The sequence below is a fragment of the Pseudophryne corroboree genome, chromosome 9, assembly GCF_028390025.1.
Source record: "Pseudophryne corroboree isolate aPseCor3 chromosome 9, aPseCor3.hap2, whole genome shotgun sequence".
Lineage (NCBI taxonomy): Eukaryota > Metazoa > Chordata > Amphibia > Anura > Myobatrachidae > Pseudophryne > Pseudophryne corroboree.
Genome location: NC_086452.1, coordinates 426,529,072 through 426,555,409, shown reverse-complemented (window position 1 = coordinate 426,555,409; position 26,338 = coordinate 426,529,072). Strand labels below are relative to the sequence as shown.

General features: G+C 47.7%; 1 protein-coding gene and 1 long non-coding RNA gene across 2 annotated transcripts in view; one reads left to right on the top strand and one right to left on the bottom strand.

Annotated features, from left to right (window-relative positions):
- CAMK1 (calcium/calmodulin dependent protein kinase I) overlaps positions 1–26,338 on the bottom strand; it is a 235,726-nt gene that overhangs the window by 146,254 nt on the left and 63,134 nt on the right. The window contains exon 2 of the mRNA XM_063940983.1: positions 12,032–12,165. Coding sequence (XP_063797053.1) covers positions 12,032–12,117 — 86 coding nt within the window. The 5' untranslated portion in view covers positions 12,118–12,165. The remainder of the gene's footprint in view (positions 1–12,031; positions 12,166–26,338) is intronic.
- Positions 1–26,338, top strand: part of LOC134958404 (uncharacterized) — a 182,667-nt gene that overhangs the window by 126,126 nt on the left and 30,203 nt on the right. The gene's annotated exons all lie outside the window — the stretch shown is intronic.

Below are 26,338 nucleotides of genomic sequence, written 5' to 3'. Positions count from 1 at the left end.
AATAGAAACAGATAAAATAGATTTGCTACAAGGCCATATTCCTACATCAAAGGCTTCTGAACTACTCTGGAAATAAGTTCCCAGCGGAGGGAAAGATCGGACAGGAAGTGTGTAACCAAAGATTACCGGCACTTATGTCAGCGACAAGGAGCTTCACGATTCCACATAAACAACACAAAATCTCTATAACATATCCTGGAATCTCAGGCCCTACAAACATGTAAGCATAATGTCTGGTGTGATCAGAGAGGGGGGAGCCATTTATAGAGCTTATGTAAACAAAGCCACAAACAAATCACCGGAATATTATCACACTTACATCTACTGCTATAAAATCACTCACACTGTAGCTCTAACACGCACACTAATAAATATTACAGGGAAGCAACCACTTGGAAGGTGCATTACCCATACGCCAGATCCTTAGCAGAAATGTGGGATGTTTATCAAAGCTTGCCAAGAGATAAAGTGGAGAGATATACCAACCAATCAGCTTCTGATGTGAAGATCATAGACTCCCTCAGTGCCTTCGTGCAGAATAGCCATGGGAGCTGCAATGCGTAGAGATGACCGTTGCAGGCCGAGAAATGGTCATGACACACCTGTGTTTTTGCAGGTACACCCCATTACCGCCCCCCAAAACAACCTCTTCCTGTCAATCACTCTGTGACCAAGTCCTCACTGCGAGCGGCATTGCAAAGGTACCTTGACACGTGTGCACTGCGACCCATGTGCAGCCTACATGAAGCAGGCCTCATCTGCGACACTATTGGCCAGCTGTCATGTGGTCACGCAAGACGGCCACCGCATATCCTACCTAGAGGCCAGGAAACCTTCTGTCACGATCCGGGTATCTGGACGCCATTTCTTACCCATCAGATGCCTCCTAAGGCTGGCTCAGCGCTCCAGGACCGGATCCCATCTGTTATCCTGATGTGTACATTCCTGTATCCTCTCCTGTCACTCTGGGACGCTGTCACAGTAAACGCCATATTACACCTGGCATGGCGTCTCCCGCGGCCTCCGCCGCCGTCCCTGAACTTCTGCATGCAGAGTGTCTGAGTGGCGATTACGTCAGCCGCGGCCTCCGCTGTGTCCGCGTGGTTGGATGTGCATCTGTCAGCCTGGCGCCTCCTGCCTCCGGTGGCCGGCGCCGCCATTACTGTTTTCATTACCACATGGATTACAAACCAAACTTCCCTCCAAGTGTCTGCATGGGCGCAGCCATCTTGGATTCTGTCAGCTGATCATTTCCACCAATCTGTTGTCAGTATTGATAATCTGCATAATTGCCTAGCCAATCCCTTCCTTGCTGCAGGTATAAATACACTGTGCCTGAGCAAGGAAGGCGTCAGTGCTTTGGTTGTCAAACCTAGTTCCTGTTTGTCTCTCTCCTGTGATTGTCTTCCAGGTTCCAGCTCCTGTCTCAAGACTTCCACCATAGAGACCCGCACCAGCATTCCACCTGCGGTGTAGCCTGACTCTCCAATCCATTGTGGATTCATCTGTTTCCAGCTACAACATTACCTGCTTCCAGCTCAGCTTCCAGCAGAGTACAGCTTCCCTTAAAGGGCCGGTGTCCTTTCTACACTTTACCACTCTCCACCGGTATTATTATTTCTCCGCTCTCAAGTTCTACATTTCAGTTCATATTTCATCGCTCCCAAGTTCATTTATTATTTAACTGGTTCCAGCCAGTATCCACTCCGTGCTAACAACAGTCTGGTTCCAGCCAGTATCCACAGCAGCTGTTTTATCTTCAGCAACCCAGCTTTTCCTGGAACACCAGCTGGCACAATCCTGGGTTATCTCCATTTCTACAGTCGGGCCTGGTAAGGACTTTCCATCTAGAAGATCATAAGAACTATCTCACACTACCAGTGCCCTGTGGCTCCTGCCATCCTGTAGTACCCAGGAACTGTATTTATTCTTTGCTGACTTTTACGTTTTCTTTTACTGCTGCTGTGTTGCGGAGTTGTCATAATAAACATCATTGACTTTTATCCAAGTTGTCGTGGTCACGCCTTCGGGCAGTTATTATTCATGTTACTTACATGTCCAGGGGTCTGATACAACCTCCCAGGTTCCGGTACATCTCAGCCCCTACAACTGAGGCTGCCTCCCGTCAGCTCAGGCCCTCAGTTGTGACAGTAAGCACTGACCTAATGAATCCAGCCGGAGACCAGGATCGAGCGGCCAGGCCGATGCAAGAACTGGCAGCCCGACTAGAACATCAGGAGGCTGCACAGGGCCACATCATCCGCTGTCTCCAGGATCTCTCTACTCGGCTGGATGGGATTCAGACAACTCTCAGTGGATCAGGCGCGTCTGGTGCGTCAACCACAGTGACTCCAGCTATAACCCCACCCACCTTACCCATTTCTGCTCCACGTCTTCATCTTCCAAAGCCAGCAAAATTTGACGGATCTCCAAGATTCTGCAGGGGATTTCTCAACCAGTGTGAGATTCAGTTTGAGCTACAACCTGGCAATTTTCCCAGTGACCGTACAAAAATTGCCTACATTATTTCTCTTCTCAGTGGCTCAGCCCTTGATTGGGCATCACCGTTATGGGAGAGGTCCGACACCCTGCTATCTTCCTACACTGCCTTCGTGTCAACATTCAGGCGCATCTTCGACGAGCCAGGCCGGGTAACCTCAGCTTCATCCGAGATTCTCCGTTTACGCCAGGGGTCACGTACTGTAGGACAATATCTGATACAGTTCCAGATCCTGGCATCCGAACTGGCATGGAACGACGAGGCCCTGTATGCTGCATTCTGGCATGGCTTATCTGAGCGTATTAAAGATGAGTTAGCTACCAGAGACTTACCTTCTAAGTTAGATGAGCTAATCTCACTCTGCACGAAAGTTGATTTACGTTTCAGAGAGAGAGCAACTGAGCGTGGAAGATCATTTGCTCCAAAATCTTCTGCTCCTCCTCCTCGTCAACTGTCACCATCTAAAGATGAGCCCATGCAACTTGGCCGTTCCCGTTTAACTCCTGCTGAGCGCCGAAGACGTCTCTCCGAGTCTCTCTGTCTCTATTGTGCAGCTCCGTCTCACACCATTAATGCCTGTCCCAAACGTCCGGGAAACTCCAAATCCTAGCTCGCCAAGGAGAGGGCCGGCTAGGAGTAATGATCTCCTCTCCATCTCCTCAAGATTGTAATCTCCCAGTCTCGCTTCAAGTTGCTCAACGTTATCGGAACGTCATTGCCCTCCTTGATTCCGGAGCGGCTGGGAACTTTATTATCGAAGCCTATGTTAAACGGTGGTCCCTACCCACCGAGAGACTTCCTTCGTCCATTTCTTTAACTGCCGTGGATGGCAGCAAAATTTTTGATGCAGTTATTTCTTTAAGGACTCTACCAATTCGTCTGAGAGTGGGAGTTCTTCATTCCGAACTTATTTCTTTTTTAGTGATTCCAAGAGCCACACATCCTGTGGTCCTGGGCCTTCCATGGCTCCGTCTTCACAATCCTACAATTGATTGGACGACTACGCAAATCCTGGCATGGGGTTCCTCCTGTGCTGAGACATGTTTGTTTAAAGTATTGCCTGTCTGTTCTTCCTCCCCCAGGTCGTCTGATGTTCCACCTCCTCCATATCAAGATTTCACGGATGTGTTCAGTAAAGCTTCTGCTGATATCCTTCCTCCTCATAGAGAATGGGACTGTCCGATTGATCTCGTTCCAGGGAAGGTTCCACCTCGAGGCCGAACTTATCCGTTGTCTCTGCCTGAGACGCATTCTATGGAGGAAAATATTAAAGAGAACCTAGCAAAGGGGTTCATTCGACCTTCTTCTTCTCCAGCCGGCGCAGGCTTCTTTTTTGTAAAAAAGAAAGATGGTGGTCTGCGGCCGTGCATCGACTACAGAGGTTTGAACGACATTACCATCAAGAACCGTTATCCTTTACCCCTGATTACTGAGCTCTTTGACAGAGTTAGCGGAGCTACCATCTTTACAAAGCTGGACTTGAGAGGTGCATACAATCTCATCCGGATCCGTGAGGGTGACGAGTGGAAGACCGCCTTTAACACCCGTGACGGACATTATGAGTACCTCGTCATGCCCTTCGGATTGAGCAATGCTCCAGCTGTCTTCCAGCATTTTGTCAATGAGATCTTCAGAGACATTCTATACCGTCATGTCGTGGTCTATCTAGACGATATCCTCATTTTTGCCAACGATTTAGAGGAACATCGTTTTTGGGTTAAAGAGGTTCTGTCCCGTCTCCGTGTCAATCATCTCTATTGCAAATTAGAAAAATGCGTCTTTGAAGTCAAGTCCATTCCGTTTCTAGGGTACATTGTGTCCGGTTCCGGACTAGAGATGGATCCTGAGAAACTACAAGCAATCCAAAATTGGCCGGTACCCTTAACCCTCAAAGGGGTCCAGAGGTTCTTAGGGTTCGCCAACTATTACTGAAAGTTTATACGAGACTTTTCCACCATTGTGGCGCCTATTACTGCTTTCACTAAGAAGGGTGCTAACCCGTCCAAGTGGTCTGAAGAAGCCATGCAAGCATTTCATCTTTTAAAACAAAGGTTCATCTCTGCGCCTGTTCTGAAACAGCCTGACATCGACTCTCCTTTCATCTTAGAGGTGGATGCCTCCTCCGTTGGAGTAGGAGCGGTGTTATCTCAGAGGGCTAAAGATGGCCATTTACACCCTTGCAGTTTCTTCTCCCGGAAGTTCTCCCCAGCTGAGCGCAACTATGCCATTGGCGACCAGGAGTTGCTAGCCATCAAGCTCGCTCTAGAAGAGTGGAGGTATCTGTTGGAGGGAGCTTCTCATTCAATCACCATACTTACAGACCACAAGAACCTTTTATATCTGAAAGGCGCACAATGTCTCAACCCTCGTCAGGCCAGATGGGCACTTTTCTTTTCCAGGATCGACTTTAAACTCCAGTTCTGTCCGGGCTCTCAGAATCGCAAGGCCGATGTCCTTTCCCGCTCATGGGAGCAAGAAAATGAGTCAGAGTCTTCAGACAAGCATCCTATTATAAATCCGTTGGCATTCTCCACGGTAGGGATGGACTCTACGCCCCCATCAGGGAAAAGTTTTGTGAAACCGATGCTAAGGAAGAAGCTCATGCATTGGGCCCATGCTTCCCGTTTTGCCGGACATACAGGTATCCAAAAAACCCTGGAGTTTATCTCTAGGTCCTATTGGTGGCCAACTCTGAAAAAGGACGTCTTGGAGTTTATTGCATCTTGCCCAAAGTGTGCTCAACATAAGGTATCCCGCCAGTCGCCTGCGGGGCAACTGGTTCCACTATCTGTTCCCCGTCGACCTTGGACCCATTTGTCGATGGATTTTATTACAGATTTACCCATGTGCAACAAGTTCAATACCATCTGGGTGGTAGTTGACCGGTTCACCAAGATGGCACACTTCATTCCTCTCACCGGTCTTCCGTCAGCTTCCAAGTTGGCTCAAGTATTCATACAAGAGATCTTCCGACTCCACGGTCTTCCTGAAGAAATGATCTCAGATCGAGGAGTTCAATTCACAGCCAAATTCTGGCGAAGTTTATGTCAAGTCCTCCAAGTCAAGCTAAAGTTTTCCACGGCTTACCATCCTCAGACCAATGGTCAAACCGAGAGGGTGAATCAGGACTTGGAGGCCTTCCTCCGCATCTATGTGTCCTCCTCTCAAGATGACTGGGTTCAATTACTTCCCTGGGCCGAGTTCTGTCATAACAACCAGTATCATTCTTCATCTGCTTCAACACCATTCTTCACTAACTTTGGATTCCACCCTAAAGTCCCTGAGTTCCAACCGCTTCCAGCAACTTCTGTTCCCGCAGTGGATATCACCTTGCATCAGTTTGCCAATATCTGGAAGAGCGTACGATCAGCTCTGCTCAAGGCATCGTTCAGTTCAGGTACAAGAAGTTTGCGGATTAAGAAGCGTCGAGCAGTTCCTGCTCTCAAGGTGGGTGATCGGGTATGGTTATCCACGAAGAATTTGAGGTTAAGAGTTCCCTGTATGAAGTTTGCACCTCGCTAGATCGGTCCTTTCAAGATTGAACAAGTCATCAATCTGTTGCTTACAGACTCCAGTTGCCTCCCTTCTTAAAAATACCCAGGACATTCCATGTTTCCCTGTTTGAAACCGCTGATCTTGAATCGGTTTCATTCCTCACTTCCTCCAACTCCGAAAGTCCAAACTCAACGAGGCGTTGAGTATGAAGTGGCCAAGATCCTGGACTCACGTCACCGTTACGGTCAACTACAATATCTTATTGACTGGAAGGGTTATGGTCCTGAGGAACGTTCATGGACCAATGCTTCTGATGTCCATGCTCCTGCCTTGGTCCCGGAGATTCCATTCCAAGTTTCCTCAAAAGCCAAAGAAGTGTCCTGGGGCCACTCCTAAAGGGGGGGTGCTGTCACGATCCGGGTATCTGGACGCCATTTCTTACCCATCAGATGCCTCCTAAGGCTGGCTCAGCGCTCCAGGACCGGATCCCATCTGTTATCCTGATGTGTACATTCTGTATCCTCTCCTGTCACTCTGGGACGCTGTCACAGTAAACGCCATATTACACCTGGCATGGCGTCTCCCGCGGCCTCCGCCGCCGTCCCTGAACTTCTGCATGCAGAGTGTCCTGAGTGGCGATTACGTCAGCCGCGGCCTCCGCTGGGTCCGCGTGGTTGGATGTGCATCTGTCAGCCTGGCGCCTCCTGTCTCCGGTGGCCGGCGCCGCCAATACTGTTTTCATTACCACATGGATTACAAACCAAACTTCCCTCCAAGTGTCTGCATGGGCGCAGCCATCTTGGATTCTGTCAGCTGATCATTTCCACCAATCTGTTGTCAGTATGATAATCTGCATAATTGCCTAGCCAATCCCTTCCTTGCTGCAGGTATAAATACACTGTGCCTGAGCAAGGAAGGCGTCAGTGCTTTGGTTGTCAAACCTAGTTCCTGTTTGTCTCTCTCCTGTGATTGTCTTCCAGGTTCCAGCTCCTGTCTCAAGACTTCCACCATAGAGACCCGCACCAGCATTCCACCTGCGGTGTAGCCTGACTCTCCAATCCATTGTGGATTCATCTGTTTCCAGCTACAACATTACCTGCTTCCAGCTCAGCTTCCAGCAGAGTACAGCTTCCCTTAAAGGGCCGGTGTCCTTTCTACACTTTACCACTCTCCACCGGTATTATTATTTCTCCGCTCTCAAGTTCTACATTTCAGTTCATATTTCATCGCTCCCAAGTTCAGTTATTATTTACTGGTTCCAGCCAGTATCCACTCCGTGCTAACAACAGTCTGGTTCCAGCCAGTATCCACAGCAAGCTGTTTTATCTCAGCAACCCAGCTTTTCCTGAACACCAGCTGGCACAATCCCTGGGTTATCTCCATTACTACAGTCGGGCCTGGTTAAGGACTTTCCATCTAGAAGATCATAAGAACTATCTCACACTACCAGTGCCCTGTGGCTCCTGCCATCCTGTAGTACCCAGGAACTGTATTTATTCTTTGCTGACTTTTTACGTTTTCTTTTACTGCTGCTGTGTTGCGGAGTTGTCATAATAAACATCATTGACTTTTATCCAAGTTGTCGTGGTCACGCCTTCGGGCAGTTATTATTCATGTTACTTACATGTCCAGGGGTCTGATACAACCTCCCAGGTTCCGGTACATCTCAGCCCCTACAACTGAGGCTGCCTCCCGTCAGCTCAGGCCCTCAGTTGTGACACCTTCATTCTCAGCCAGAGAACCTCCCTGTCCCTCCCTAACAACGGCGGCACCACATCTCCGTTTGGAGAAACGGAGCCTGTGGCCTGCACTTCCTGCCCAAAAGCGGCATCAGACTGCCAATCACTGACAGTCTGATGCTGTAGCGAGGCCCACGTCACAGACACATGCACACATACCGAACATCAGTACTTTGCGTCATATCAGCGCTGGAACAGAATCAGGCCCAAATGTCTTTAAGAAACACAAATTTAAACTACAAAGCCCGACAGGGCCAAAACAGTCACTCAGACCCAGCGCCCGAAACATCAGTGTCCAATGTAATCACACTCGTAGGTGGCCAAATTGGACAAGGTCCAGGTCTGCGGCTCACCATCAAAACAGCAGCTGTGTTCCAGCGTCACTACGGGCGAAGATAACACAGTGTAGAGTACGTGGCCAGCATGAATCTGTATTACTGAGCTAAATAATATTACTAAAATAACCAAAGAATGTATACCTCGTTAAGCCTGACCAACATATTAGGCTGTGTGTGTGTGTGTGTGTGTGTGTGTGTGTGTGTGTGTGTTGTGTGTGTGGTGTGTGTGTGTGTGTGTGTCAGTTACATATAAATATTCTTCTTTTAAAATTCCAAAAAATACATGCAAATATGTTAAACACAGATGTCCAGCATAATATCAGCCCCACGCCTTTGCTGAAAGCGGATAATTGTAAATTGGGCTTGGTTTCACTTCCTCTTTCGGCATCAGTGCAGGAGGCTGAGGAAGCCGAAGGAAAAGCTCTGTACACTGGACATCACTTTTAGCCTCATGCCTTCATTACGTTCAAAAGATCCTAGAGCAGGCTTCTGATACTCCGTCTTCAAGACCTACTACAGTCCAGGTTTTAAGGATAACTGTGGTTGAGCACAGACGATTATATCAAAATGACCGATTTACTAATTAGCCCACCTGCGCTCAATCATAAATAGTATTAAAACCTAGATTGTAATGGGCTCTACACACTGATAGATCCGCCGCCGAGCTGCCCGACGGCGGATACAGCCGACGGTCGACCGGTGGAGGGGGGGGCAAGTGACAGGGGAGTGAAGTTTCTCACTGTCACCCGGCTCCATAGCAGTGCAGGCAAATATGGACGATCTCGTCCATATTGGCCTGCATGCACAAGCGACGGGCACCAGCGATGAACGAGCGCGGGGCCGCGCATCGTTCATCACTGGTGCTTCCACAGTGAAAGACATGAACGGTATCTCGTTCATTAATGAACGAGATCGTTCATATCTTTCAGTATTATCTGCCAGTGTGTAGGGCCTATAAGGCTGGGTACATACTTGCCGATTGTATCGATTATACAGCTGGCAAACGATATATCGGATGGACCATCAGCTTGTGTGTACAGACATATCAGTTCGCCATGCGGCTCGGCTGATATAGCTATATCTGTACATCTGTCTGTGTGTATAGGCGACCCGCGGGGTGAACAATCTATCAGATGCAGAAAACATTGAATGTGACATCACAAGTGGGCGGGCATATTCAGATGGGTCTGCTGGCCAGACATATTGGGCGGATGATTGGTAAGTGTTATATGCACAAGATCGTTTGTGCTTAAATCTTATCAATCATTAGATCAGGTGCCTGACCAGTGCCAGCCAAGTGTGTACCCAGCCTAAGGGGGAGGACGGTCAGTTAAAAGTGGGAAATTTAAAAAACCTGCACAGGGTTTCCCGCAGCAGAGGGGTCCCCCACCTCCAGAGCAAGTCTGATTGTTCCTAAAATTGTTATTTTTAGGAAAAATCACCGGGACTTGCTCTGGCAACCTGGCTGCACCACAAAGACCTACCCGCAAAGATTAATTAAGCAATTGGATGTTTCCAATTAGCTTAATTAGTCAGTAATTACTCATCTTCCGAAGTGGTGTCTTCTTCATCCAGCGTCAGGAGCCGGTCTCTGCAGCAGCGGTGAGTATGTGCGCGTGATCACTCCTTAAATCACAGGGTCTTCAAAGCTGAAAACCCACAAACACTAGTAATCCAAAATTGTGCGCGATGGGCGAGAGTTTTTTCTTCTTCTTGCAGTTAAAACCTCACGTCCCATTGAATTCCCCTACATGTGTGTCATGAGGAGGAAGTTTGAGAAGCACTGTTCTGCAGGATTAACCGTCAGAGTATTAGTTAGTCCATGAAATGGCTGCATGCATACGATAGGTTGAGTATAGCGGAATCCGGTCACAATGCAGTTGGATTCCGCAGTGAGCTTAACCTTAGCTGTCACCTGCAGCAGCCTAACCCTAACCTTCCCCATAGTGCCTAACACTAACTCTAACCCTAATACTCACCGTTGGGATCCATAGCATTGTGACCGTCAGGGATTATAACTACATCCGGTAAAACTTTGTATCTCATAGCCTATCCCGGGACAGTCCTGATTTCAGCCAGACAGTGCCAATTTGAGGCCTTTTTGTGTGGTGCTTCTGAATGCACCTTGTATATGCAGAAATATGGCAGTGACTTAGACTTGCAAATATGCATTAACATAAGTCACTTTTACCTCACGTTTCCTCAAAACTAAGGAAAAAAATAAAAATCTAAACCACTTAATCAGCTCAACTCGGCAGCTTTGCAGAGATTAAGCAATAACCACAGGCATTCCAGCTATTTCATATACAAACCCATCATTTTCACTTTCAAGTATGTATAAAGATGATTATCCAGAGAACTCAAGCGTATTTAGGACTCCTCCGCCCTCCCAGATGGATAACGCTGTATATTAATGCCTTATGTGCAAACACAGAAGGGAGACGTTGTTGGGATGGGCCCCTAATTACAGCTAATTACAGAAACAGCAAGCCAATGTTAACAATATTAACAGCAGCAGCGACAGGGGCCTCCCAACTGCCCCCCCCCCCCCCCCAAACACTCAATGCGGGACACTGCGGCGCGCAGGTGGGACAACGGGACAAACCCAAGAAAGCGTGACTGTCCCCCGAAAATCGGGACAGTTGGGAGGTATGGATGTTGCCCATAGAAACTAATCAAATTCTGTCTATTATCTTCTAGAACAGGGATGGGGAACCTTCGGCTCTCCAGCTGTTGTTAAACTACACATCCCAGCATGCCCTGCAACAGTTTTAGCATGGCCAAATAGGCAAAACTGTAGCAATGCATGCTGGTATGTGTAGTTTAACAGCAGCTGGAGGGCCGAAGGTTCCCCATCCCTGTTCTAGAAGCAGCGAGATAAATGTTAGGTAGAATCTAATTGGTAGCTATGAGCAACATCACCAGTTCTCAAAGACTCCCACCTTAGTAAATTTACCCCTATATGTTCGACAGTCAAAAAGGTGGACAGTGTCAAATCCATGTCACAAACTATTACCTTTAGTAATGGAGCAAAGCGAGCCAGATGTGTGTCAAGTGAACATATTTCAAACAAATGTGCAAAAAATGTTGAAAAAACACAAAATGACATAACCTTTTGTCCCTGTTGACCTTTTGACCATATCGGGTCAACCTAATGACTATCGTTTAACTGTCTAAATTCTATACCACACCCAAATCAATCACCGAAATCCAAGACAGCCTTCGCTTCACCTGTATCAATACTTTGGATTATGACTGGGGGCAGGGAGGGGGGGGAAGAGAGAGATGACATAAGCCGATTGGTCACTATGGATAACATCTACTCTCTCTCTCTCCAAGATTTGATAAGTCTCCCCTAAATCAGTCAGAGCTGCAAAAAGAAAAAAATCCCTTATTGATGCAATTATCATAAACAAAGTAAATAAATGAATCCCTATTTCAAGAAAGGAACGCTCATTAAATACTGTAGGCACGGTTATGCAAAGACAGGAGGTTGCAGTCACCAGCGAATCATACCGCGATGGGACTGTTTGAATAGGGGGCGAAACACAAAAATGACAGATCTCTGATGAAAACATCCATTGTTACCTTTTGATAACTCAGGGCCATAACTAGAGATGGAGTGATGTGCCACTGTACAGGGCAGTGCTATACTTCCCAGAGCCAGTCTCCGCCCTCAGGCATGACATTGTGGCATCAAGGGGGCAGTCCAAATAGCTACCACATGTCCCATACTACGTAGGACAGCCACCTTTTTCAGACCTGAATCTTTAATGCACCAGTTGATGTCCAGAACTTATGGTACAGACATAGGGGTCAATCAATTAGGGGCAACTTGTTTCATGGGATGCTACACTGTAGTAAGATGTTACAACTTCATGAAATAAGCCCGTACAGCAATGACATGCTTGGCATTCTAATAATTTAGTGCTGCAGGCCTGATCAGCAGCGATACTCACGTTCCCAGCACATCTCGGAACTCATAAATATCTCTGATATCTTCTGCTCTGTTCTTCCAGCTCGGCCCATCATCTCCCAGGGGCATCCTGACCGGTGTTCCTTGGCCCCTCAGTGGCTGAAGTGACCGTCAAATCTAGAAATAAACAGATTCTGGTTACGTGTCAGTCAAAAAGTTCTCTGGAGACATAGGGGGAAGAATTTCATAACAGCCATTTATTAACGTCAACAGTGTAAAATAGAGACATAACGATCATCTCACCTAATGCTTTAATAAGACATTATAGCAGTAGTGGATAAACTATCATGGAATCATAGGTCTCAGCACTGCATTCAGCCAACTCTAATGTGCTGCTAACTTTACATGCATCAGTGAGGAGTTATTGGGCAGCAATAACACCCCAGACCCACAGGGCTTTTTAGAGTTTAATATGAGTAAAGAGGGACATGTACTAAGCAGTGAAAAGAGTGGAGAAGTGAGCCAGTGAAGAAGTTGCCGATGGCATCCAATCAGCATTGTAGTTACATTTATAATTTGCATACTATAAATTATACAGAGCAGCTGATTGGTTGCCGTTGGCAACTTCTCTACTGGCTCACTTCTCCACTCTTTTCACTGCTTAGTACATCTCCACCTAAGTCTCCCTCGCGCAGTGTGATTTTGAGGGGTAATGCAGACAGAGGTAAGTTTAGGGAGGTTATTTTTGGGGTTCAAGCCTCCCCTCTCCACCAGGCCATTCCACACCCCCTACAGAGTCCAATTCATCTCATGCTTACTTATAAAACCATCAGCCTATCCTCTGCCCCCTAGATGACTAACCCACCTCTCTCCATACTCTACCCACTTCTCTACCACTCCATAATCCAGGGCTTCTCCTGTGCTGCTCCCCACCACTGGAAGTCAGATCCTGGGCGGGATGTACTAATGTGCAAAGCCCTGACCGCCGTGTCAGTGCCATGGAGGGAATCGCCAGCATTTGCTGGCGATACCCCATAGAAGCCTATGGGCTTCTCTCGGCAGCGCCAGTATGAGAGGTCCGATCGGATCCCTTCCAGCATGCCCTGCGACCGGCCCCGTCATTCATGCGCAGAATGACTCCAGGGGCCAAAACCCGTAAGTGAGGGAGCCGCCAGAGATCGCAAAGGACAGTTCTTATCGGGAGAGATGTCCTTCGCAATGCTAATCGCATATGTTAGCATAGTGACGAACAGCGGAGATGAGCGGCAATGTCTATTAGTACATGCCGCCCCCTCTCCAAAGCTTCAAATAGGCTCTCAAACCCATTTCTTGACCGAAGTCTACCAGCTCTCATCCTAAACCCGTCCCCCCCACCTTTCCCCTAAGGCTCAACCCTGTGTGACACGTCTGACAACCCCTCCATTATAGATTGTAAGCTCTCATGGGTAGTCCAGTCTTCCTTTCCTAATATGTGCCATCATCTCTGGTCCTTGGTATTTTTTTTTTTTATTTTTTTATTAGTGACTTGGAAACGGTCTGCTCATCATCTGATGTAGTGGCTAAGCAACACAGGCTATAATGCATAGATGTGTACTTATCGAATGCCACGTATATATTGCTTATGTCCCGATAGTTGATGCAGCCAAAATCCCGGCTCCCACTTGGTTGGTGAGTCCACTCCAACAACTGAGAGGGAATATAACCTGTGTCGAGCGAAGCAAGCCACCAGGCCCAAAACGTGACTAGCGCAGCGAGCCCACGAGGGGACTTGCTGCAGGGTTTCTGACAGACGGGATGCCGCTGTCTGTATACTGACAGTCGGCATCCCATCTGCCGGTAAAATATACCAATTTCCTATTAGGTTAGCTCTGTACTTTTGTATACACTGTGCGGCATGGAGGTGATGGTGGTGGTGACGGATAATAAATAATAATAATAATAATAATAATAATAATATTAACAACAACAACTTATGGTCAGAGGGAAGCCTTTGGCACAAAGTATTCTGATATTAGTTTGAACTTTAGAGTAATACAGGGATATTGGGCGGGATGTACTAAGCGGAAAAAATGCGGTAAACCCCATGTTTACCGCATTTTCCTGATGTACTAACCCCCGGCCGGCAGGACAGCTGGCGTACGTCCATAGAAGCCTATGGGCTTCTCTCCGTGGCGCTGTGTGAGGGATCCGATCGGATCCCTCCCAGCATGCCCTGCGGCCGCCCCCATCATCACGCGCATGCGCAGACTGACTTCTGGGGCCGAATCCCGGAAGTCAGGCTGCCGCTGTGCATCACGGAGGACAGCTCTTATCGGAAGAGCTGTCCTCCGTAATGCTGATCGCATATGTTAGTACATATGCGATCAGCATCGTGGCGCAGGGCGGCGATGTACATTAGTACATCCCGCCCAATATTTCTAAACCAGCTAAGGTAATTTACTGTAGCTTTTCTCTTAAACCCCCGCCCCCACGCAGAGATCGGGAACTGTGGCCACAGATTCCAGAAAAAAACATAAGGGCTCATTTATCAACGAGTGGCAAAACTTATTCTGAGCGATAAAACTCTTTCCATATGGTAAACGGTGCTCCAGCCAATCAGCTCCTGTCATGTGTTCAGCTCCTAGCATGTGTAAAAAAGGCAGCTGTGAGTATGATTGGCTGGAGCACCAGTTATTATACGCAATGCGTTCTATCATTCACTATGAGTTTTGCCTCTCATAGATTAATGGGCCACACAGTTACCTATCCACAGTGCATCCAGAAAGTATTCACAGCGCTTCACTTTTTCTACATTTTGATAAAAATATGTTTTTTTTCCCCTCACAATTCTACACACAATACCCTATAATGACAATGTAAAAAAAGTTTTTTTTGGTAGATTTTTGCAAATTTATTAAAAATAAAACAACTGTGAAATCACATGTACATAAGTATTCACAGCCTTTGCTAAATACTTTGTTGATGCACGTTTGGCAGCAATTGCAGCCTCAAGTCTTTTTGAATATGATGTCACAAGCTTGGCACATCTATCTTTGGGCAGTTTCACCCATTCCTCTTTGCAGCACCTCTCAAGATCCATCAGGTTGGATGGGAAGCGTTGGTACACAACCATTTTCAGACCTCTCCAGAGATGTTCAATCGGATTCAAGTCTGGGCTCTGGCTGGGTCACTCAAGGACATTCACAGAGTTGTCCTGAAGCCCCTCCTTTGATATCTTGGCTGTGTGCTTAGGGTCATTGTTCTGCTGAAAGATGAAACGTCGCCCCAGTCTGAGGTCAAGAGCGCTCTGGAGCAGGTTTTCATCGAGGATGTCTCTGTACATTGCTGCATTTATCTTTCCCTCTATACTGACTAAAACATCCCCATAGCATCATGCTGCCACCACCATGCTTCACTGTAGGGATGGTATTGGCCTGGTGATGAGCAGTGCCTGGTTTCCTCCAAACATGAGGCCTGGTAATCACACCAAAGAGTTCAATCTTTGTCTCATCAGACTAGAGAAATTTGTTTCTCATGGTTTGAGCGTCCTTCAGGTGCATTTTTGCATACTCCAGGCAGGATGCCATGTGCTTTTTACTAAGGAGTGGCAGGCCTGACTGGTGGATTGCTGCAGAGATGGTTGTCCTTCTGGAAGGTTCTCCTCTTTCCACAGAGGAATGCTGTAGCTCTGACAGAGTGACTAGGGCCTCTCTCCCCCGATCGCTCAGTTTAGACGGCCAGACAGCTCTAGGAAGAGTCCTGGTGGGTCCGAACTTCTTCCAGTTACGGATGATGGAGGTCATTGTGCTCATTGGGACCTTCAAAAGCAGCAGATATTCTTCTGAACCCTACCCCAGATTTGTACCTCGAGACAATCCTGTCTTGAAGGGTTACAGACAATTCCTTTGACTTCATGCTTGGTTTGTGCTCAGACATGCACTGTCAAGTGTGGGACCTTATATAGACAGGTGTGTGCCTTTCCAAATCATGTCCAATGAACTGAATTTACCACAGGTGGACTCCAATTAAGCTGTAGGAACATCTCAAGGATGATCAGTGGAAGTAGGATGCGCCTGAGCTCAATTTTGAGCTTCATAGCAAAGGCTATGAATACTTATATACATGTGATTCCTTAGTTTTTTTATTTTTAATTAATTTGCAAAAAATCACACAAAACTTTTTTCACGTTGTCATTATGGGGTATTGTGTGTACAATTTGAGAGAAAACATTTATTTATGCCATTTTGGAATAGTGCTGTAACATAACAAAATGTGAAAAAAGTGAAGCGCTGTGAATACTTTCCGGATGCACTGTACATAGGAAATAACGATTGTTGTGAACTGCAAGATCATTGACTGAGATACAGCTCTACTTTATTCCCAATGATTAATTACACATACTCCGAGAATGACAATACAGATGTCGCACATTCTATAATTGAGCGGAACATTACTTTTCAGACACCTTTAACACCTCTACAGACACAGTTTATCTTTAGAAAATCGGAAGCCTTAAAATAACCTGAATAGTTGTTTGTGGCTAATGGTTTTCCAGAAGAGACCCAATGTACTGCCATAAAAGTGTGCCCGCTGCCTGCACCCTGGGAATTTATCTTTATTATTTAACACTATGAGCCTTTTTTCAGCTGCTTACTGAACACCCACCTTCTCTGTAAGAGAATGAGCGGTTCTTCCAGAATACCTGTTCTGCTTACAAAACAAGATGAGCAAGTATGTAAAAATAAGATTTTACTTACCGATAAATCTATTTCTCGTAGTCCGTAGTGGATGCTGGGACTCCGTAAGGACCATGGGGAATAGCGGCTCCGCAGGAGACAGGGCACAAGAATAAAAGCTTTAGGATCAGGTGGTGTGCACTGGCTCCTCCCCCTATGACCCTCCTCCAAGCCTCAGTTAGGATACTGTGCCCAGACGAGCGTACATAATAAGGAAGGATATTGAATCCCGGGTAAGACTCATACCAGCCACACCAATCACACCGTACAACTCGTGATCTGAACCCAGTTAACAGTATGATAAAACGAAAAGGAGCCTCTGAAAAGATGGCTCACAACAATAATAACCTGAATTTTTGTAACAATAACTATATACAAGTATTGCAGACAATCCGCACTTGGGATGGGCGCCCAGCATCCACTACGGACTACGAGAAATAGATTTATCGGTAAGTAAAATCTTATTTTCTCTGACGTCCTAGTGGATGCTGGGACTCCGTAAGGACCATGGGGATTATACCAAAGCTCCCAAACGGGCGGGAGAGTGCGGATGACTCTGCAGCACCGAATGAGAGAACTCCAGGTCCTCCTCAGCCAGGGTATCAAATTTGTAGAATTTAGCAAACGTGTTTGCCCCTGACCAAGTAGCTGCTCGGCAAAGTTGTAAAGCCGAGACCCCTTGGGCAGCCGCCCAAGATGAGCCCACTTTCCTTGTGGAATGGGCTTTTACCGATTTTGGCTGTGGCAGGCCTGCCACAGAATGTGCAAGCTGAATTGTACTACAAATACAACGAGCAATCGTCTGCTTAGAAGCAGGAGCACCCAGCTTGTTGGGTGCATACAGGATAAACAGCGAGTCAGATTTTCTGACTCCAGCCGTCCTGGAAACATATATTTTCAGGGCCCTGACAACGTCAAGCAACTTGGAGTCCTCCAAGTCCCTAGTAGCCGCAGGTACCACAATAGGTTGGTTCATGTGAAATGCAGAAACCACCTTAGGTAGAAATTGAGGACGAGTCCTCAATTCTGCCCTGTCAGAATGAAAAATTAAGTAAGGGCTTTTATATGATAAAGCCGCCAATTCTGACACACGCCTGGCTGAAGCCAGGGCTAACAGCATCGTCACCTTCCATGTGAGATATTTGAAGTCCACAGTGGTGAGTGGTTCAAACCAATGTGACTTTAGGAAACTCAACACAACATTGAGATCCCAAGGTGCCACTGGAGGCACAAAAATAAGAATTTACTTACCGATAATTCTATTTCTCGGAGTCCGTAGTGGATGCTGGGGTTCCTGAAAGGACCATGGGGAATAGCGGCTCCGCAGGAGACAGGGCACAAAAAAGTAAAGCTTTTACCAGATCAGGTGGTGTGCACTGGCTCCTCCCCCTATGACCCTCCTCCAGACTCCAGTTAGGTACTGTGCCCGGACGAGCGTACACAATAAGGGAGGCAATTTGAATCCCGGGTAAGACTCATACCAGCCACACCAATCACACCGTACAACTTGTGATCTAAACCCAGTTAACAGTATGATAACAGAAAGAGCCTCTTAAAGATGGCTCCTTAACAATATAACCCGAATTTGTTAACAATAACTATGTACAGTATTGCAGATAATCCGCACTTGGGATGGGCGCCCAGCATCCACTACGGACTCCGAGAAATAGAATTATCGGTAAGTAAATTCTTATTTTCTCTATCGTCCTAAGTGGATGCTGGGGTTCCTGAAAGGACCATGGGGATTATACCAAAGCTCCCAAACGGGCGGGAGAGTGCGGATGACTCTGCAGCACCGAATGAGAGAATTCCAAGTCCTCTTTTGCCAGGGTATCAAATTTGTAGAATTTTACAAACGTGTTTTCCCCCGACCACGTAGCTGCTCGACAGAATTGTAATGCCGAGACCCCTCGGGCAGCCGCCCAAGATGAGCCCACCTTCCTTGTGGAATGGGCCTTAACAGATTTAGGCTGTGGCAGGCCTGCCACAGAATGAGCAAGTTGAATTGTGTTACAAATCCAACGAGCAATCGTCTGCTTAGAAGCAGGGGCACCCAACTTGTTGGGTGCATATAGTATCAACAGTGAGTCAGATTTTCTGACTTCAGCCGTCCTTGAAATGTATATTTTTAAGGCTCTGACAACGTCCAACAACTTGGAGTCCTCCAAGTCGCCAGTGGCCGCAGGCACCACAATAGGTTGGTTCAGGTGAAACGCTGATACCACCTTAGGGAGAAAATGCGGACGAGTCCTCAGTTCTGCCCTATCCGAATGGAAGATTAGATAAGGGCTTTTATAAGATAAAGCCGCCAATTTAGATACTCTCCTGGCGGAAGCCAGGGCCAGTAACATAGTCACTTTCCATGTGAGATATTTAAAATCCACCTTTTTCAATGGTTCAAACCAATGGGATTTGAGGAAATCTAAAACTACATTTAGATCCCACGGTGCCACCGGAGGCACCACAGGAGGCTGTATATGCAGTACTCCTTTAACAAAAGTCTGTACCTCAGGAACTGAGGCCAATTCTTTTTGGAAGAATATTGACAGGGCCGAAATTTGAACCTTAATAGATCTCAATTTGAGACCCATAGACAATCCTGATTGTAGGAAATGTAGGAAACGACCCAGTTGAAATTCCTCCGTCGGAACACTCCGATCCTCGCACCACGCGACATATTTTCGCCAAATGCGGTGATAATGTTTCGCGGTGACTTCCTTCCTTGCCTTAATCAAGGTAGGAATGACTTCTTCTGGAATGCCTTTCCCTTTTAGGATCTGGCGTTCAACCGCCATGCCGTCAAACGCAGCCGCGGTAAGTCTTGAAAGAGACAGGGACCCTGTTGTAGCAGGTCCCTTCTCAGAAGTAGAGGGCACGGGTCGTCCGTGACCAACTCTTGAAGTTCCGGGTACCAAGTCCTTCTTGGCCAATCCGGAGCCACTAGTATTGTTCTTACTCCTCCTCACCGTATAATCTTCAATACCTTTGGTATGAGAGGCAGAGGAGGAAACACATATACTGATTTGTACACCCAAGGTGTTACCAGTGCGTCCACAGCTATTGCCTGTGGATCTCTTGACCTGGCGCAATACTTGTCCAGTTTCTTGTTGAGGCGAGACGCCATCATGTCTACCATTGGTCTTTCCCAACAGTTTATTAGCATGTGGAAGACTTCTGGATGAAGACCCCCCTCTCCCGGGTGAATATCGTGTCTGCTGAGGAAGTCTGCTTCCCAGTTGTCCACGCCCGGGAAGAACACTGCTGACAGTGCTATTACGTGATTCTCCGCCCAGCGAAGAATCTTGGCAGCTTCTGCCATTGCACTCCTGCTTCTTGTGCCGCCCTGTCTGTTTACATGGGCGACCGCCGTGATGTTGTCCGACTGAATCAACACCGGTTTTCCTTGCAGGAGTGGTTCCGCCTGGCTTAGAGCATTTTAGATTGCTCTTAGTACCAGAATGTTTATGTGAAGAGACTTTTCCAGGTTCGTCCATACCCCCTGGAAGTTTCTTCCTTGTGTGACTGCTCCCCAACCTCTCAGGCTGGCGTCCGTGGTCACCAGGATCAAATCCTGTATGCCGAATCTGCGGCCCTCCAATAGATGAGCCTTTTGCAACCACCACAGAAGATATACCCTTGTCCTTGGCGACAGGGTTATTCGCAGGTGCATCTGAGGATGCGACCCTGACCATTTGTCCAACAGATCCCTTTGGAAAATTCTTGCATGGAATCTGCCGAATGGAATTGCTTCGTAAAAAGCCACCATTTTTCCCAGGACTCTTGTGCATTGATGTACAGACACCTTTCCTGGTTTTAGGAGGTTCCTGACAGGTCGGATAACTCCTTGGCTTTTTCCTCGGGAAGAAAAACCTTTTTCTGAACCGTGTCCAGAATCATCCCTAGGAACAGCAGACGTATCGTCGGAAAACAGCTGCGATTCTTGGAATATTTAGAATCCAGTCGTGCCGTCGAAGAACTACTTTAGATAGTGCTCTTCCGACCTCCAACTGTTCTCTGGAACTTGCCCTTTTTAGGTCGTGCAAGTAAGGGATAATTTAGATGCCTTTTTTCTTTGAAGAAACATCTTTTCGGCCATTACCTTGGTAAAAAGGCCCGGGGTGCCGTGGATAATTCAAACGGCATCGTCTGAAACTGATATTGACAGTTCTGTACCACGAACCAGAGGTACCCTTGATGAGAAGGACAAAATTTGGACATGGAGGTAATCCTTGATGTCCAGGGACACCATATAGTCCCCTTTTTTCCGGTTCGCTATCACTGCTCTGAGTGACTTTATCTCGATTTGAACCTTTTATGTAAGTGTTCAAAACATTTTAGATTTAGACTATGTGTCACCAAGCCGTCTGGCTTCAGTACCACAATATAGTGTGGAAAAATAATACCCTTTTCCTTGTCGTAGGAGGGGTACTTTGATTATCACCTGCTGGATATACCGCTTGTGAATTGTTTCCAATGCTGCCTCCCTGTCGGAGGGAGCCGTTGGTAAAGCAGACTTCAGGAACCTGCGAGGAGAAGATGTCTCGACTCTCCAATCTTTACCCCTGGGATAATACTCGTACGATCTAGGGGTCAACTTGCGAGTGATCCCACTGCGCCCTGAGACTCTTGAGACTACCCCCCCACCTTGAGTCCGCTTGCACGGCCCCAGCGTCATGCTGAGGACTTGGCAGACGCGGTGGAGGGCTTCTTTTCCTGGGAAAGGGCTGCCTGCTGCAGTCGACTTCCCTTACCTCTATGTCTGGGCAGATATGACTGGCCTTTTGCCTGCATGCCCTCATGGGAAAGGAAAGATTGAGGCTGAAAAGACGGTGTCTTTTTTAGCTGAGATGTAACTTGGGGTAAAAAAGGTTGGATTTCCCAGCTGTTGCTGTGGTCCCCAGGTCCGATGGACCGACCCCCAAATAACTCCTTCCCTTTATACAGCAATACTTCCATCTGCCGTATGGGATCTGTATCACCTGACCACTGTCGTGTCCCTGACATCTTCTGGGAGATATGGACAACGCACTTATCTTGATGCCAGAGAGCAAATATCCCTCTGTGCATCTCACATACATATATATAGAATGCATCCTATTAAATGCTCTACATGAATAAAATATTTTCAGTCAGGGAATCCGACCAAGCCAACCCAGCACTGCATCTCCAGGCTGATGGCGATCGCTGGTCGCAGTATAACCACCGTATGTGTGTATATACTTTTTAGGATATTTTTCCAGCTTCCTATCAGCTGGCTCCTTGAGGGCGGCCGTATCTGGAGACGGTAACGCCACTTGATAAGCGTGTGAGCGCCTTATCACCCTAAGGGGTGTTTCCCAACGTACCCTAATTTCTGGCGGGAAAGGGTATAACGCCAATATTTGCTATCGGGGTAACCCTACGCATCATCACACACTTCATTTTATTTTATCTGATTCAGGAAAAACTACAGGTAGTTTTTTCCACTCCCACATAATACCCTTTCTTGTGGTACTTGTAGTATCAGAAACACGTAACACCTCCTTCATTGCCCTTAACGTGTGGCCCTAATGAGAAATACGTTTGTTTATTCACCGTCGACACTGTATTCAGTGTCCGTGTCTGTGTCGACCGACTGAGGTAAATGGGCGTTTTTACAACCCCTGACGGTGTTTCTGAGCCGCCTGGACCGGTCCTAATAGATTGTCGGCCGTCTCATGTCGTCAACCGACCTTGCAGCGTGTTGACATTCTCACGTAATTCTCTAAATAAGCCATCCATTCCGGTGTCGACTCCCTAGAGAGTGACATCACCATTACAGGCAATTTCTCCGCCTCCTCACCAACATCGTCCTCATACATGTCGACACACACGTGCCGACACACAGCACACACACCGGGAATGCTCTGACAGAGGACAGGACCCACTAGCCCTTTGGGGAGACAGAGGGAGAGTCTGCCAGCACACACCAAAAACGCTATAATTATATAGGGACAACCTTATATAAGTGTTTCTCCCTTATAGCATCTTTTATATATATACAATATCGCCAAAATCAGTGCCCCCCCTCTCTGTTTTAACCCTGTTTCTGTAGTGCAGTGCAGGGGAGAGCCTGGGAGCCTTCTCTCCAGCTTTTCTGTGAGAGAAAATGGCGCTGTGTGCTGAGGAGATAGGCCCCGCCCCTTTTACGGCGGGCTCGTCTCCCGCTATTTTTGAAGTTAGGCAGGGGTTAAATATCTCCATATAGCCTCTGTGGGCTATATGTGAGGTATTTTTTGCCTCTAATAAGGTTTTTATTTGCCTCTCAGAGCGCCCCCCCCAGCGCTCTGCACCCTCAGTGACTGTTGTGTGAAGTGTGCTGAGAGGAAAATGGCGCACAGCTGCAGTGCTGTGCGCTACCTTTATGAAGACTCAGGAGTCCTCAGCCGCCGATTTTGGACCTCTTCTCTCTTCAGCGTCTGCAAGGGGGCCGGCGGCGCGGCTCCGGTGACCATCCAGGCTGTACCTGTGATCGTCCCTCTGGAGCTAGTGTCCAGTAGCCAAGCAGCAAATCCACTCTGCACGCAGGTGAGTTCACTACTTCTCCCCTAAGTCCCTCGTTGCAGTGATCCTGTTGCCAGCAGGACTCACTGTAAAGTAAAAAACCTAAGCTAAACTTTCTCTAAGCAGCTCTTTAGGAGAGCCACCTAGATTGCACCCTTCTCGTTCGGGCACAAAATCTAACTGGAGTCTGGAGGAGGGTCATAGGGGGAGGAGCCAGTGCACACCACCTGATCTGGTAAAAGCTTTACTTTTTTGTGCCCTGTCTCCTGCGGAGCCGCTATTCCCCATGGTCCTTTCAGGAACCCCAGCATCCACTTAGGACGATAGAGAAAGGAGGCTGTATATGCAGTACCCCTTTTACAAATGTCTGAACTTCAGGCACTGAAGCCAGTTCTTTTTGGAAGAAAATCGACAGGGCCGAAATTTGAACCTTAATGGACCCTAATTTTAGGCCCATAGATAGTCCTGTTTGCAGGAAATGGAGGAAACGACCCAGTTGAAATTCCTCTGTAGGGGCCTTCTTGGCCTCACACCACGCAACATATTTTCGCCAAATGCGGTGATAATGTTTTGCGGTTACGTCCTTCCTGGCCTTGACCAGGGTAGGGATGACTTCATCTGGAATGCCTTTTTCCCTCAGGATCCGGCGTTCAACCGCCATGCCGTCAAACGCAGCCGCGGTAAGTCTTGGAACAGACAAGGCCCCTGCTGGAGCAGGTCCTTTCTCAGAGGTAGAGGCCACGGTTCGTCCGTGAGCATCTCTTGAAGTTCCGGGTACCAAGTCCTTCTTGGCCAATCCGGAACCACGAGTATAGTTCTTACTCCTCTCCTTCTTATGATTCTCAGTACTTTTGGTATGAGAGGCAGAGGAGGGAACACATACACTGACTGGTACACCCACTGCGTTACCAGAGCGTCCACCGCTATTGCCTGAGGGTCCCTTGACCTGGCGCAATATCTGTCTAGTTTTTTGTTTAGACGGGACGCCATCATGTCCACCTTTGGTTCTTCCCAACGGTTTACTATCAGGTGGAAGACTTCTGGGTGAAGTCCCCACTCTCCCGGGTGGAGGTCGTGTCTGCTGAGGAAGTCTGCTTCCCAGTTGTCCACTCCCGGAATGAACACTGCTGACAGTGCTATCACATGATTTTCCGCCCAGCGAAGAATCCTTGCAGCTTCTGCCATTGCCCTCCTGCTTCTCGTGCCGCCCTGTCTGTTTACGTGGGCGACTGACGTGATGTTGTCCGATTGGATCAATACCGCCTGACCCTGAAGCAGGGGTTTCGCTTGACTTAGGGCATTGTAAATGGCCCTTAGTTCCAGAATGTTTATATGAAGAGATGTTTCCATGCTTGACCACAAGCCCTGGAAATTTCTTCCCTGTGTGACTGCTCCCCAGCCTCTCAGGCTTGCATCCGTGGTCACCAGGATCCAATCCTGAATGCCAAATCTGCGGCCCTCTAGTAGATGAGCACTCTGCAGCCACCACAGAAGAGACACCCTTGTCCTTGGCGACAGGGTTATCCGCTGATCCATCTGAAGATGCGATCCGGACCATTTGTCCAGTAGATCCCACTGAAAAGTTCTTGCATGGAATCTTCCGAATGGAATCGCTTCGTAAGAAGCCACCATTTTTCCCAGGACCCTCGTGCACTGATGCACTGACACCTGGCCTGGTTTTAGGAGGTTCCTGACTAGCTCGGATAACTCCCTGGCCTTCTCCTCCGGGAGAAACACCTTCTTCTGGATTGTGTCCAGAATCATTCCTAGGAACAGTAGACGTGTCGTTGGAATCAGCTGCGATTTTGGAATATTTAGGATCCACCCGTGCTGACGTAACACTACCTGAGATAGTGCTACTCCGACTTCTAACTGTTCCCTGGACCTTGCCCTTATCAGGAGATCGTCCAAGTAAGGGATAATTAAGATGCCTTTTCTTCTAAGAAGAATCATCATTTCGGCCATTACCTTGGTAAAGACCCGAGGTGCCGTGGACAACCCAAATGGCAGCGTCTGAAACTGATAATGACAGTTTTGTACTACAAACCTGAGGTACCCTTGGTGAGAAGGGTAGATTGGGACGTGGAGATAAGCATCTTTGATGTCCAGAGACACCATATAGTCCCCTTCTTCCAGGTTTGCTATCACCGCTCTGAGTGATTCCATCTTGAATTTGAACCTTTTTATGTAAGTGTTCAAGGATTTCAGATTTAAAATTGGTCTCACCGAGCCGTCCGGCTTCGGTACCACAAACAGCGTGGAATAATACCCCTTTCCTGTTGTAGGAGGGGTACCTTGATTATCACCTGCTGGGAATACAGCTTGTGAATGGCTTCCAAAACTGCCTCCCTGTCGGAGGGAGACTTTGGTAGAGCAGACTTCCGGAACCGGCGAGGGGGAAACGCCTCGAATTCCAGTTTGTACCCCTGCGATACTACCTGTAGAATCCAGGGGTCCACTTGCGAGTGAGCCCACTGCGCGTTGAAATTCTTGAGACGGGCCCCCACCATGTCTGAGTCTGCTTGTAAAGCCCCAGCGTCATGCTGAAGACTTGGCAGAAGCAGGGGAGGGCTTCTGCTCCTGGGAAGCGGCTGCATGGTGCAGTCTTTTTCCTCTTCCTCTGCCCCGGGGCAGAAAGGAGTGGCCTTTAGCTCGCTTGTACTTATGGGAACGAAAGGACTGAGTTTGAAAAGACGGTGTCTTTTTCTGCTGATGTGAAGTGACCTGGGGTAAAAAGGTGGACTTTCCAGCCGTTGCCGTGGCCACCAGGTCCGATAGACCAGCCCCAAATAACTCCTCCCCTTTATACGGCAATACTTCCATATGTCGTTTGGAATCCGCATCGCCTGACCACTGTCGCGTCCATAACGCTCTTCTGGCAGAAATGGACATAGCACTTACTCTTGATGCCAGGGTGCAAATATCCCTCTGTGCATCACGCATATATAGTAATGCATCCTTCAAATGCTCTATAGTTAACAATATATTGTCCCTATCCAGGGTATCAATATTTTCAGTCAGGGAATCAGACCACGCGACTCCAGCACTGCACATCCAGGCTGAAGCGATTGCTGGTCGCAGTATAACACCAGTATGTGTGTATATACTTTTTA